Here is a 13,289-nt window from a genome sequence, read left to right on the forward strand (position 1 = left end):
ACACTCAGTGTTCGCTCTCCTATTATCAAAGTATGTTCGTCGTCCGCCATCCCCGGCGTTACTCCAGTTACACCTTCGTTATCTACGCCTGAAAAAGAAAGCGGGGAATCTCTCCCTGTGAACGCCTCATCAACGCCTCTTTTAGAATTCACATCTTTTGAAGGAAAACCAATCGAGTCTCTTCCTTTTGAAAATCTTAATACTCAGGGGCCGGTACCTACTCCCCAATCTTCCCTAACCAACCAGGCAAAAAGTATTAGTAACTTGACCTCTATGTTGGCTGATCCAAGGTTAAAGGGGAGGGGATGCCTTTCTTCTCCTACAATTTTAGCTACTTCGCTTGAAGAGTCCCGTCAGAGGGGTTACTCAGAAATTCACTCCTCGCAGGAGAGGAAGGATGCACTCGCCTTTCCCTCATTGTCCCGGTCTCCTAACCTACTGTCGACTTTTTCTTCTATTTTGCTTGGGAAAAGTTTACTTGGGAATCGGTATTTAAGAGCAGAGGGCAGGGCTCAGAGCGAGCTTGAAGATTATTTATCGAATTCCGGCGCTCACAAAGTTTTAAAGGTTGGCAGCCAGGATGTTTCTAATTGGAATGAGGGAAGTAGCTGCAATGCCGACGCCACTTGTACACGCAACTTAAATACTTCGGTCGAAGAAAATGAAGAAAAACTAGTGGACCGAAACTATAGTGATAATAGTTATAATTTTAAAAATATAGAGATTAACAAGAGTGCAGGTTTGGAAGACAGTATGTATATTGATTTTAACAACAGTGATATCATTAATAACAGTAGTTATTTTAACGGGCCTGTTAATAGCAATGTTAGTAGTAATAACCCAAATAGTAAAATTGGTACTAACGAGTCTACTTCAAAAATAATAAGTGGCAGTCCACCCTCTCAATCATACACTCTGACGCCGCTGCAGATCAACCAGCTTTTTCTAAGGCAGCAACAACAACTTCAGAAGCAATATCAAGTGCAGCACCTCCAGTGCCAGCAGCAGCTACAGCAGCTTGCTACTAACCAGTTTCGTTTACAGCAGGCGATGCAGTCGCCTCGCCTCTCCTCCCAACAACTTCAGCAATTAATTCAGCAAAAAACGTTATTGCAGCAGCAAAGTCAGTTCATCATACAATCTTTTCAACAGTTTCAAGCGCAACACGCTTCACAACTTCTTCAACTACAGCAACAACAACAACAACAACAGAGGCAGTTGGCCCAGGAGATTCTACATGTTCAAGATTATCTTCGCAAAATTCTTCATTCCCAGGCGTGCCCCACAGGTGACTTTTTTCCCTGTCCCTTTTTATAAATCATCACAGAATTCACCTGGCTTATGCTAATCTGCTCAGAAATGGGGTGTAGCGAGCCATGTATTCGGATGAAAAAGGTTTTTCGGCACCTGCTCGTGTGCGATGGAAAGCTCTGTACTGATCACTCCTGCTTATCGAGCAGACGGATCATAAGTCACTACCAAAAGTGTGAACAGGCTAACTGCCAAATTTGCTTGCCCTTTAGACAGCCTACGCCTCAGCTGTTTATGCAACAACAGCAGAACATGGCTAACGCCCCTTTTCTCCCTGCGACGCCGGCCTTTTCAGCTTCTGCGGAAGACTGGCGTGCAAAGCTAAAGTCTAAGGAACGGTTCAACCGCATCATCTCAGCCGTGTAACATTTGTTTTACTATATTGTATATTGAAGCTTAATATTCATGGAGTGTGGTTCATAATTGACAAATTATATAGAGTTGTTGCACTCCAAAAGACATTGCCCGGTGTGGCCCCCGAGCAGCTGCTGCATGCCGCACAAAAGCTTGAGCAGAGCGCTTTTTCGAATGCTACTAGTGAGGTACTTGTTGGCAAACAATATTTTTCTTAGAGCACCGAATTACTAATGCTTTAATAATATTAGGTTGAATATATAGAGCAGATAAAACTTAGACTGCATCAGATAGAAACAACTCAGCAACAAAAGCAATTTCAGCAGCACCAACAACAACAACTTTTCATGCTCCAGCAGCTTCAACAGCTCCAGAGTCGACAGGTGCACATGCTTAGCCCTCTGATCAAGCAGGAAGTCACCGTTACTCCAGAGCTCAACCGACCCACCGTCGCCTCGTCCGCCACTACTCCGCATCTTAACGCCTACACAAATGAAAATGTAACAATTTCTTCTCGGAGTTCCCCTTTGCCCTTAAGCGGCGGCGAAGACCACAACGCAACTATTCAGCAGCACTTGCACCAAAACCAGCTTTACCAACTCCTACAACAGGCTTTATTCAAGCAGCGCAACGGGGACCAGCTAACCCCCTTGGAACTTCATCTATTGGAGCAGATGCGACGCAACCGCCCCAAAACTCCTCAGGAGCCCATAGAGCCGTTAGTGCCTATTCCCCACGATGGCGCGGCCGCCACTGGCAGTGTAGAGGTCGTATAGCATCTGTTTGTACAGTAACTTGTCCGATTGCATTTTTATGCATAGCTCCCTTTAAAAAAGGATGCAGATAAGCCCGCGGACAAACCAGACGAGAACCGGCTGAAAGCTATTAAGAGGCCGCGTTACACGCCACAGGAGGTTGTCCTCTTCTATTTTTTCCAAAGAGCAGTTGCTGACTGTTTCTCTATTGGCCAGGTCAAATCCGACCTGCTTGCCCTGCATGAAGCCATGATGCGGGAGCACGATGCTTTGCCGTTCAATGAGCCTGTGGACCCCGAGCTTCTTAAAATTCCTGTGAGCTTTTGTTTGCTAAAGAATCTTTTTTTTTCCAGCTGCCCTCACGGTTTTTTTTATAGGATTACTTTGACATTATTAAATCTCCTATGGACTTTGCTACTATCAGAAATAAACTGAAAAACTTTGAGTATATCGACCACATCGACTACTGCCACGACGTCCACCTCGTCTTCATGAACGCTTGGACCTACAATTCCAAAAATAGTAAAGTTTATAAGATGTGCACCAACATGAGCAAGTACTTCACTAAAGGTATAACCGCTACCTGAGGCCTTTGCTTTTTTTTAATGAGAATCATCTTTGTTCGTCAGCAATTGGGCCTGTTATGAAGGAGCTCGGCTACTGTTGCGAAGGCCGGAAACTCGAATTCAAGCCTACACCCGTGTTTTGCTGCAGTATTCAATGCCAGTATGCCCCCATCCCTCGCCTGCAGCCTTATCACGTCACGAGGTGTGTTAAGCCCTCCCTCTCTTCTTTTTCTGACCTCTCCTTCCTTCCACCTCTTGCACGCCCCGCAGCGAGGAACCCGCTTATAGCGTGTGTCAGAAGTGCTTTGCTGGCGCTGACGTTGCTGTGGCCGTGGTTCACGAGTACGATACTAACTTTACCGTAGACAAAGAAAAGTTTAGCAGGAAAATTAACGACGCCATTGAGTACGAGCCGGTACGCAGTTGCTAATGCCATGAGTTCCTTGCGCTACGCTTACAGATGTCGCTTTTTTCATTGCCAGTTGCTGGAGTGCCACGGATGTGGGATGCGGTGCCATCATATCTGCCGCTTGTACAATAAACTAACGGACAAGCACATTTACTGCAAAAAGTGTGTTGACGAGCTAAACATTGATGTTAAGGCCAATCGCGTCCCCTCTGAGTGTAAGCGTACCTACTGCCTCTCAATATGCACCGAACCTCTAAAAATCCTTTTTCTGCTGGGGGACGGCTTATCAGCCTTAACTAGAACTAAACTTGGTGACTTCCTCGAAGAGCGAGTGTCACGTTTCTTGACTGGGTCTGGCGCCCCTCCAGTGATAGTCCGCGTCGTCTGCCAAATGAATAAGATCAACCAAGTCGCTGCTGGTATGCGCAAGCGCTATCCTGATTACCCCGCGGAGTTTCCCTACCGGTTAGTAAGCAGCTTGTGCGTTTGGGCAGGAAAACACTACGTGCTAACCATGCGGATACAGGCATAAAGCTTTGTTTTGCTTTCAAAAAATTGACGGCGTGGATGTTTGCTTTTTTGGTATGCATGTGCAAGAATACGGCTCTGACGCGCCGCTTCCCAACAGAAACCGCGTCTACATCTCCTACTTGGATAGTGTGTACTACTTCCAGCCGCCTTCGTAAACATTTCCCCTTCTTCCACGTGACAGCTACCATTGACGCTACCCGTATTTTTTGCAGGTACCGCACTGCCGTGTATCACGAATTTCTTATTAGCTATCTGGAGTACTGCGGGAAATTGGGCTACTTGTACGCGCACATTTGGGCCTGCCCGCCTGCTCAAGGGGACGACTACATTTTCCACTGCCACCCGGAGGACCAGAAGGTCTGTTAACCGCATGCCGCCCGACAATGTTGGCCTGTCTAACTTGTGGTAGGTCCCCAAGCCGAAGAGACTGCAGGAATGGTACCGAACGATGCTTTCGGTGGCTAAAGAGAGGAAGGCTATTGTGGACTTTCGCAATATTATTGAACAGAAGGAGCTTGAGAATATTTCGTCGGTCAAGCAGATCCCTTATCTCGCTGGTTGCACTGTTTCATTAATGCTTCTTGGGGTCCCCAGCTGGTCATTATTTGCACATTACATTCAGGTGATTACTGGCCGGATGTGATGGAACAACAAATTGTTAAAATTGAAGAGGAAAAAAATGCGGAGGATACTTCAGAAGGCGTGGAAAGCAGTAAGAAATCCAATAAGAAAAGTACGTGTCGTTAGTGACCTCCTGTGTTTTATTACTCCGTTGGTAACCTTATAATGCTTAGCCAATAAGAAGAAGAACACGGCCAATCACAGCTCGCTTAAGAAGCGCTCCACGAAAGTTAAGAAGCTAGAACGGCAAAGCTCTGAACTGGCAGAAGTTGTCTTTGAGTTTATGAATCGCAATAAAGACGTTTTCTTTATTATTGATCTCAACCGCAAGGGCTCCTCGGTACTGCCCTCTTTACTTTTAATGGGGATTGCACATGCGTCAGCCCTCTAAGCGTCTGCTTCTCTGCAAGGCCAAGCGGACCATCGTAGATCCCGACCCCATTAACAAGTGCGAGCTGATGGAAGGGCGCGAGGGTTTTCTGAATATTGCACGAGAAAACCACTACCAGTTTAACACGGTGCTCCTCTCCTTTTTTAAGCTTATTTTTTGCTGAGGCGGTTGGTTTCTGCAGCTTCGCAACGCTAAGTACAGCTCGATGATGCTGCTCTACCACCTCAAGCACTCCAATGAGAGCATGGACAGCGAGTTCACCTGTAACCTGTGCGAGTGCCGCCTGACCCCCATCGACCCGAGGTACCACTGCACCGGGGGTTGCGAGGATTACGACATGTGCAAGAAGTGCTACGATACGAGAGGCCACGAGCATGAGATGAACATGATTGGCCTAATTATGGACGATGACAAAGACGATCACCAAGGTATGTTCGTGCTACTCTCGCTTTAATTCGTCACTTATGCTTGTTATTACGTCCGGCAAAAGGAGCGGAACCCCGTAGGTCCAGCCTCCCCCTGACCCCAGAGGAGCGAAAGCTGCGCATGAAGCGCGCGTTGGACACTGTGATGCACGCCTGTCTCTGCTCTGATAGCGCATGCCAAAAAGACAGCTGCTTGCGGATCAAGCAGATGGTGCTACACAGCAGACAATGCCAGCAATCTTCCAAGTGCCTTCACTGCGGCAATCTCTTCAGCTTGTCGATGTTTCACGTTCAGGTGCTAAACCCCTCTCTGGCTTTTTTTATAACTGCGTGCTGAACTGTCATCTGTAGAACTGTCCGACGCCGTCTCGTGAAGTTTGCCCGTTTCCCTTTTGTAACCAAATTAAGCAGCGTATTCTGCAGCGTAAAAAGAAACTTAAGAACAAGCGCAAAATGAAACGCAGGAGGATGAAAGAGCAGCAGGCGTTGGGTTTCCAACACGTGGCCTCTCTGGGTGTGTCCGCTTTTCCCCATCCCGTCCTCCCTCCTGTCCTCCCCAACACCGAATCAGCCGATTTGGTAGTTGGGGGTGCTCCTCCTGAATCCAAGGCAGGCAGACAGCCCAGCACTGTTACAGGTGCAACGGTAGTTGCACCGGCAGGTGGCAAAGATTTAAAGGCAGTTTTTAGCAGTACAAAGTATGGCGTTAATACCTGCGACGACGGTAATAGTCAACATGGTACCGCAATTAGCTATGGAGGGGTTGGGAGTAACTCTTTAAAAAGTGATGGAAATCATGACGAGGGTGATGGCAGTAATAGCCATATTGAAGATAAGTCGACTATCATACATAATGAAAAAAATTATAATGAAAGCAATAATAATAATACGGTTATTCAAACTGAGGCCTCCTCTACGTCTTTAAACTCTAACCTATATGATGATGCTGCTAATAAAAACTTGTTACAGTCAATAAATAATACTCTTCGTTCACACACTACAACACAACGAAAAGATGGGGGTCAACCCCTTCTTCTGGAGGCTCCCGCTGGGGACGAGTTTTCACCGAAGCCTTTAAAAGAGGGGACCATATATCTCTGTCCTCTTTCGAAGGAAGTAAATAATAATAACGGTTCTAAAATGCAAAGTGATATGACCAACAAGGAGTTTAATTCACGTCCAAACCAAAATAATAGCATTTTAGGGGCTTGGCGGCAGTAAACATATATTTAAGCGTTCCGTACGAACTTCAGAAGGAGAGAGCACTTGCAAAAATGTAATAGAAGAAACGGAAAATGAAGAAGAGGACAATGAATTAAATAATAATAAGAAAGATAGTAATATTAATAATAATAATGATGATGATAGCAATAATAGTAATAACAATAGTAATAATAGTAGTAGCAACAATAATAGTAATGATAGTAGTAATAGCAATAGTAGTAGTGATAATAATTATAGTCATAACAATAATAGTAGTAGTAATGCTAATAGTAATAATCATGATAAAGCTAGTGGCGGTACAATTAGCAGTAGTTATGGAACTAACAGAAAAGCCTTTGACGATAGAAGTGCTCAACATGATGCCCCTACTAATGAAAAGTTGCCCCTTCTTACAACGGGACTCAATGGAGTTACTAGCGTCACTTTAGTGCCTGAGCTAAAACAAGACTCTGAGCTTTTTAGTAATCATGACGCCAAAAAAAAAATTAGTGAAAGTAGCGGTATTAATGCTAGTAACCCTTGTAGTGAAGCTGTAAGTAATACCGATATAAACAGCAATTCTGGTAGCCCCGATAAAAATTTTATGAAATTGACTCGCCTTGAATACCGCGCGATTGAGCGCTCTATCTCAAATAAGAAGTTAAATTTCTCTAACAGTCAAGAACTACTCAAGCATTTCGAATTGCTTGTCTCTAAACTGTATAAAATTAAAACAAATATGGATATGGAAATTTTGAGAGATCCTTCTAGTGTGGATAAAGAAGTTTACGGCAGAGTTTTAACCTACTTTCAAACGGTTTTACTTATTTAATATATAAATTGATATACGTAATAAGTAGGCGTACAATAACTAATGCAGGTAAAGCGCATCTCTGCGGCTATTAAGCAAAATAACGATAAAGAAATTTCTGAAGACCTTTTTAAGGTGATCCATAATTTACTTGCTTTTTACGATGATATCCAAATACTTTTAGTAGAGCGAGAAGGTTCCTTATTTTTTTCTTAAGAAGTTTCTATAATTAATTTTTTCATAAAGAAACTAAAGAAAGGGGAGAGTCCGATTTGCAAGCCCAAAAGTTTTCTGCTTCCCTAGAAGCTCTCCTTCCGCCTGCTTACATTAAAAGCAAAACTGCAAAGACTAACTTTTTATCAGGAATTCAAATGTTGGCTTACTCAAAGGAAAGTGAAGGTACAAACAAAATAAGCTCGGAAGAAGAAAATAATGATATGTTTGGTCATAACAAGGAAAACGTTAACTGCAACAAATCTTTGTTAAGGACTAAAAGTAGACGCCCGCCCAGGGCTACCCAAAAATTTATTAGTTTTAAAGAGTCTCCCCTGCGTTATGAAATATCCTCCTATACAGACCGCCTAAAAACTAATGAAGCCTTTACAGATAAGCTTAATATAGTTTCAGAGGGTGGTTGCCGTATTGGTCTAAATACATCCTCAGGAGCCCATGAGCTTGATACTACAAGTAATATTTCTAGAAGGAGAGTTAAAAAATTAATTAGGAATACCAAAAGAAAATGTAATACTCCAATTAAAAAGGGTATGGGCAACGTCAAGGTTAGCGGGCCCCCAAGAAGCCGTTTAAAGGTGAGTCAAAAAAATAAGCAGAGTGCTAAAGGTGAATACTCTGTGACTTCTGGACATTTTCAGTCAACAAAAAGAATATCGCCTCAAAGGACGTCCTCAGAGCAGCCCACAGCCTCTGTCGGACATGTTATGAATAACTTGGCAAACACTTCAGAAGTACAGACTGCCGTTGACTTTGACGAGTCAAGGAGCATTTCGGAGTTAAATGCGGGATCTCTTAACACAAACACAAATTTGGGCTTGGAGTGGGCTAAAGAGCCCTGCCTCGCTGTTTATCCTAACTCGGATTCTAAATCATTTTTTTCGACTACTTCTATTACTATTCCCTCAGTTTCGCTTATGGACCCAAATACTTTTTCTATTAGTGAATCTTCCAGAATAAACCAGCTTGTCGAGGTTATGCCCACCTCTCTGCTTGACAACAGGCATCTTACTGTTATTTCTCCTCACCTTGTTAATAACAATTGTTTGCAAGATGATAAAGTTCAAACTTTACAAAATATCCAACCTGTACTCTCGTCTAAACAACACGCCCTACACTTGTATCATCAAGGCCAGCGCGTCCTACTGACGTTACAAGAAAAGATCCAAGCGGCACGACTAAGGGCTCAGTCGAATGCCCAGCAAATCTTTCAACAGCTTCAGATAAGCGGAATGGATTTTGAATTATATATTAGCCAACTACAACAACACATATTACAAATTAAGAAATCAGTTACCGCTCTGCCACAACCTTTAACTCCAGAAAAGATGCTTGATGCTGAACTTATGGTTTTTCAGTATTCTTACGTTTTGGACTATCTAACAAACAAGCAACTCCTTTCGCGTCAACCTCAAGCGTCTGCTTTTCAGCAAAACCCACGAACGACAGCTCTTGACACCCAGTCAGAAAAACTCATGACCAGTCAGCTGCAAGCACCAGCATTTAGTAAGCTTTTTTTATCCGCCGCAGTTTCTGGCTTAAACAACCCGCCGGCTCAACCTGATATTCGGTCGCCCTACATACCTCGCCAGGTTAGGAGTAGTGCCGGCACTATTTCGCAGATAATTCATCAACGCCTTTTACCTTAATATAACAATTTAGTTAACAAGACTTTTTATGAATATTAAGCGAAACTGACAGATACACATCGCTGGTTCACTAGTAGCTATTTTAGCACGTCACCATGGAACTTAAAGCTGCTTATTGCACTATTATAGTTCATTTATTTTAGTTATTGTTATTTGTATAACTACCCTCTGGTCACCCTTGACAGTGTTAATATTTTATGTATAACTTCCTTTTTAGAAGTGATGGCTAGGCTCCCCTTTTATACAGTTATAATAAAGTTTATTTTTTTAATTTATTTTTTTATGAGCTTTTCTTTTTTCTTAACAGTGATGCGTCCCCTAATATGCTCTTAACTGTATCTGTTAACCTATTCACACATGTGTGAATACTCTATGATTTTAGAGGTTTAGCTAAGTCCAGCGCCCTTATTAGGTTTTGTACAGTGTTTTATTGCTATTCAAAGTATTTTTCAAGCTATGTTCGTTTGTGTTTAGGAAAGACGCCCCTCTAAGATTTAATACAAGTTATACTTTAGTCAACGCTTTCTGGGGGTATACTGTACATAGTGGTTCACTGAACATATATAGAAATGTCGTCTTAAGTATTTTTAAAAGACAACTAACGGTCTGAAATAGCTAATAAGGTCATACTTATAGTATATAGGGAACAACTTTCGGTAGAGGAAGTAATAAAAAAGTTAGAAGCATAAGGGGTCAAAAAACTGCTTTAAGAAGAAAAAAATCAGCCATGATAGCTCGCCTCCTTGAGATATTTTCTGTGTTTACGCTATTAATACCCTCGTGGACCGTGCTAAAGCCAAACGCATCCGATCGACTTTTGAAAACATACAAGCTCCAGAGAATACTTTTGAATACTAAAAACCTCTTAAATTTAATTTGTCGTACTGTTAACCACGTGCGTCTTATTAATTCAGCATGCCTGTGGCTATAAATAAAGGTAGCACACGCCCCTTAGAAGAAAATTTTAATTTTACTGCTTTCTGCCTGGGGCGTGTTGCACTGTAAGGGGGCAGTCTATTTACTGTATTATTTATTTATTATATTGCCTAATAAATACGTTTATTCCTGCCTTGGGTATAGATAAGTCTATGCTTTTTATAGCCTTTACCTGTGATAGTGCCTTTCTTGGAATAATAGTACGTTTAGGATATAATGGTAAGGTTCTAATGTTTAAGACATGATATAGAATAAAGCTTGGAGAAACCAAATAGCATGTAAATTTGTGTCATTAGTAACTTCTTCAATAAATAATAAAGTTGGGTGAGCAAAAACTTTTTCTAATTATCTTTGGCAGAAAGTTAAAATTGTTGTATAAGATTTAAAATTGAGATGTAGAATAAAGCTTAAACTAAATTACCGCGCTTACAAAAGTTCTTAGTATAGAGCTTTCTAAGATGCGTAGGTTTAATAGTTGCCAGATGGGGTTGACTTTGATTCTGCTTTAAAATATTTCTGTAAACGCATGAGTATAACTATATCTGCTACCCTACCTATACAGCTTTTTCCTAGCTTCTTTTATTTGCCCTGCAACTTCTTGATTTATCGCTAGGACCAACTTATTCGCACCCTGCAAGGCAATGAAATAGTTCGAGTTTTTCTTTCCTTAGCCAATTAGGGGCCCCTGTGAATAACTGCACTGAAAAGCCTGAAAGCCTTTTCATGTAGAGCCCCTCAGGCACTTTATTTGGGGATCTAAACTCCAAGCACCACCGCTTATAAAAATTGGGTAAAATGCGCGACCTTAGTGCTCAAATTCTTAGGTCACAAATGAAATGCTTCCTAAGTCGAATTTCGCCAGACACTGATCAGCAGTTTGAGCTAACCACCATGGCGCTCGCTCCGGATAACAACCTGATGATGCTGAAGCAAATACCGTTGGTGGAGGTAGAACGTATATGACTTGTGAACTCGACAGTCACCCTCGACCCCTTTTTTTGCGATAAAAGGCGGCTATTGTTGTAGTGCACTACAGGACTCCGCGACCAGCCTATACGCAAAGCAAATGTCCGCCTATCAATCTTTTGTACAATTAGCAAAAAAGCTGTGCATTTGTTGACGCAAGTTATGTCCTACCAGAATTCCAAGTTGCACTTCGGAGAGTCACTTAACGACTCAAAAGCTCCTCAATCTGCCAAAACGGACGGGCCTATGCCAATAATTTAATAAGGTAGCAAATCCAGCTCTCTGTATGCCGAAAAACCGTAGGAAGTTGGTTCACAAGGGATTCCTTCATAAAATTGCGCTGCGTAGCCCTTCCGCCCACTTTATCTTTCCCTTTGACCCTCGCAAAATGTTATCATTCACGTATTTAATAAGTTAACGCTGCGTAAGTTCCACAGGTTTTCTAGCTTATAATCCAACTTCTCGTTTTCCTTTCTTTCCATTATTCAAATTCTCTATTAAGCTATCCTCTTATTATATTTTAAAATATTTCTTTCGAAGACTTAAAATACTACCATCAACTCGATTGTGCCTAGAGCGCTGTACCCTTTTAAAAAATAATAAACTTCCTTTTTAATATTTGAAAGTACAAAACCCTTTTTAACCTTTTAACAAAGTATATAATGGCACTCTCACATGGTCCAACATTAATTCATTTTTTAACACTTATTTTGCCAGCAACAACAAAGCCAATATCCTTACCGTAATCGATAAAATAATCGAAGAAACTCAACCCTTTTAGTACCCATTATATCAATTTTTTAAAAAATATTCCATATACAGGAAGCAGAACTTAATTACGATTTATTTTAAGCTACTTTTATAATTTCCATAAGGCCACGGAAGATAAGTAAACTGCACATCTTGAAATCTTTTTTGCAATTTACTTAATCTTCAAATAACTATTCAGTTTACTACTTTTAAAAAAACTGAACTTTCATTTTTTTTTTTTGAATCGGTTCTAGGCAGGGAAAAAAATATCTCATTGTTAGCCTTACAATCTTCATTTTTTTTTAAAAAAAACTTAAGTACTGTAGACAAAAGTGTAAAAATTAATTCACTATTTAATATTTACAAAAAATATTTATCAAAGAATATGTTAAAGTTCAAAAGCATTTTACTAAATTATTTAAAACTTTTTGAGCTGCTCGATTAGCACGATACCTTTTACTTGAAACAATAAAAAAAAAAGAATGACGCGGCCTCGTATCAATTTATACCTATATTTATTGATGTTGTGCTTTTAAACGGTGAGCCCTTAATGACAAACAGAAATTAATTAAACAAATAGTAAAAAAATTGAAAAGCCTAAAAAGTAATATACAATGAGCCGATAGAGAAGATACTAGGGGGCAGCATATGATAAAAAATTAAGTGCTTTTAAAAAAACGTGCCAAAACAATGCAAACTAACGCAACATTAGAGCTATCGAAGACACAAACAAGTTGCAGCATAATTTATAATCTCACAGCTGATAAAGTTAGTATACAACAACGATGACTCACAATTAACATTAGCTAAGTACGTTTTTATATTAATCTTCAACTCCAACTATTTTTATAAATAATGTGCAATACAGAATTACTATATGTTACGCAGTTTCTTCCTAGGCTTCTTTTAAAATAAAGATCACTATGGTACATAACTTAGTGTAGAGCGATATTTGATGTACATAACTTCAAGCCAAACTAATTTAGAATTTAAAGCAAGAAAATGTTGTAATAAATAAATTCTTAGCAAAAAACAGACACCTACAACCACAAAATGAGAAGTTGGGAGCAACATATCAAAGGCAATGCTTCTAACAAAAGGCTGAGGTATTTAAACACAATTTACCATTACATCAGAGATAATGGAGAAACGGCGTGTGAAACGCTAATATCGTACTTCTTCCCATATTTTTTATCAAAAACATAACTTAAGGCTATGACAAAGATATAAGGTAAATAAATTTAATAATAAAAACACCTAAAGGAAGTTTGGAAATTGTATGGTATAGATAAGCAAAACCCTGGTTCAAGAACTATGAAATTTCATTTATAAAAATTTTAGACAAAAATTATAACAAAAAAAGCAAGCCTTCTTGCTGAA

At 40.7% G+C, this 13,289-nt stretch overlaps 1 protein-coding gene across 1 annotated transcript; it reads left to right on the forward strand.

Annotated features, from left to right (window-relative positions):
• Positions 1-67: 67 nt before the first annotated feature.
• LOC135120638 (uncharacterized) lies at positions 68-9,440 on the forward strand (the record flags this gene model as incomplete). The annotated part of the gene is made up of 23 exons (XM_064044974.1): positions 68-1,288; positions 1,358-1,673; positions 1,751-1,853; positions 1,917-2,432; positions 2,487-2,579; positions 2,637-2,735; positions 2,798-2,990; positions 3,050-3,188; positions 3,257-3,401; positions 3,469-3,610; positions 3,686-3,860; positions 3,922-4,077; positions 4,139-4,283; positions 4,336-4,483; positions 4,549-4,659; positions 4,721-4,887; positions 4,958-5,065; positions 5,120-5,366; positions 5,429-5,658; positions 5,715-6,479; positions 6,568-7,383; positions 7,447-7,573; positions 7,624-9,440. Coding segments are annotated over 23 exons (7,796 nt in total), but the record flags the coding sequence as incomplete, so codon positions are not given.
• Between the last annotated feature and the right edge of the window lie 3,849 nt (positions 9,441-13,289).

This window comes from Zophobas morio, unplaced genomic scaffold, assembly GCF_036711695.1.
Source record: "Zophobas morio isolate AGI-343-1 ecotype UQ-CSIRO unplaced genomic scaffold, CSIRO_AGI_Zmor_V1 ptg000403l, whole genome shotgun sequence".
NCBI classification, from domain to species: Eukaryota; Metazoa; Arthropoda; class Insecta; order Coleoptera; family Tenebrionidae; genus Zophobas; species Zophobas morio.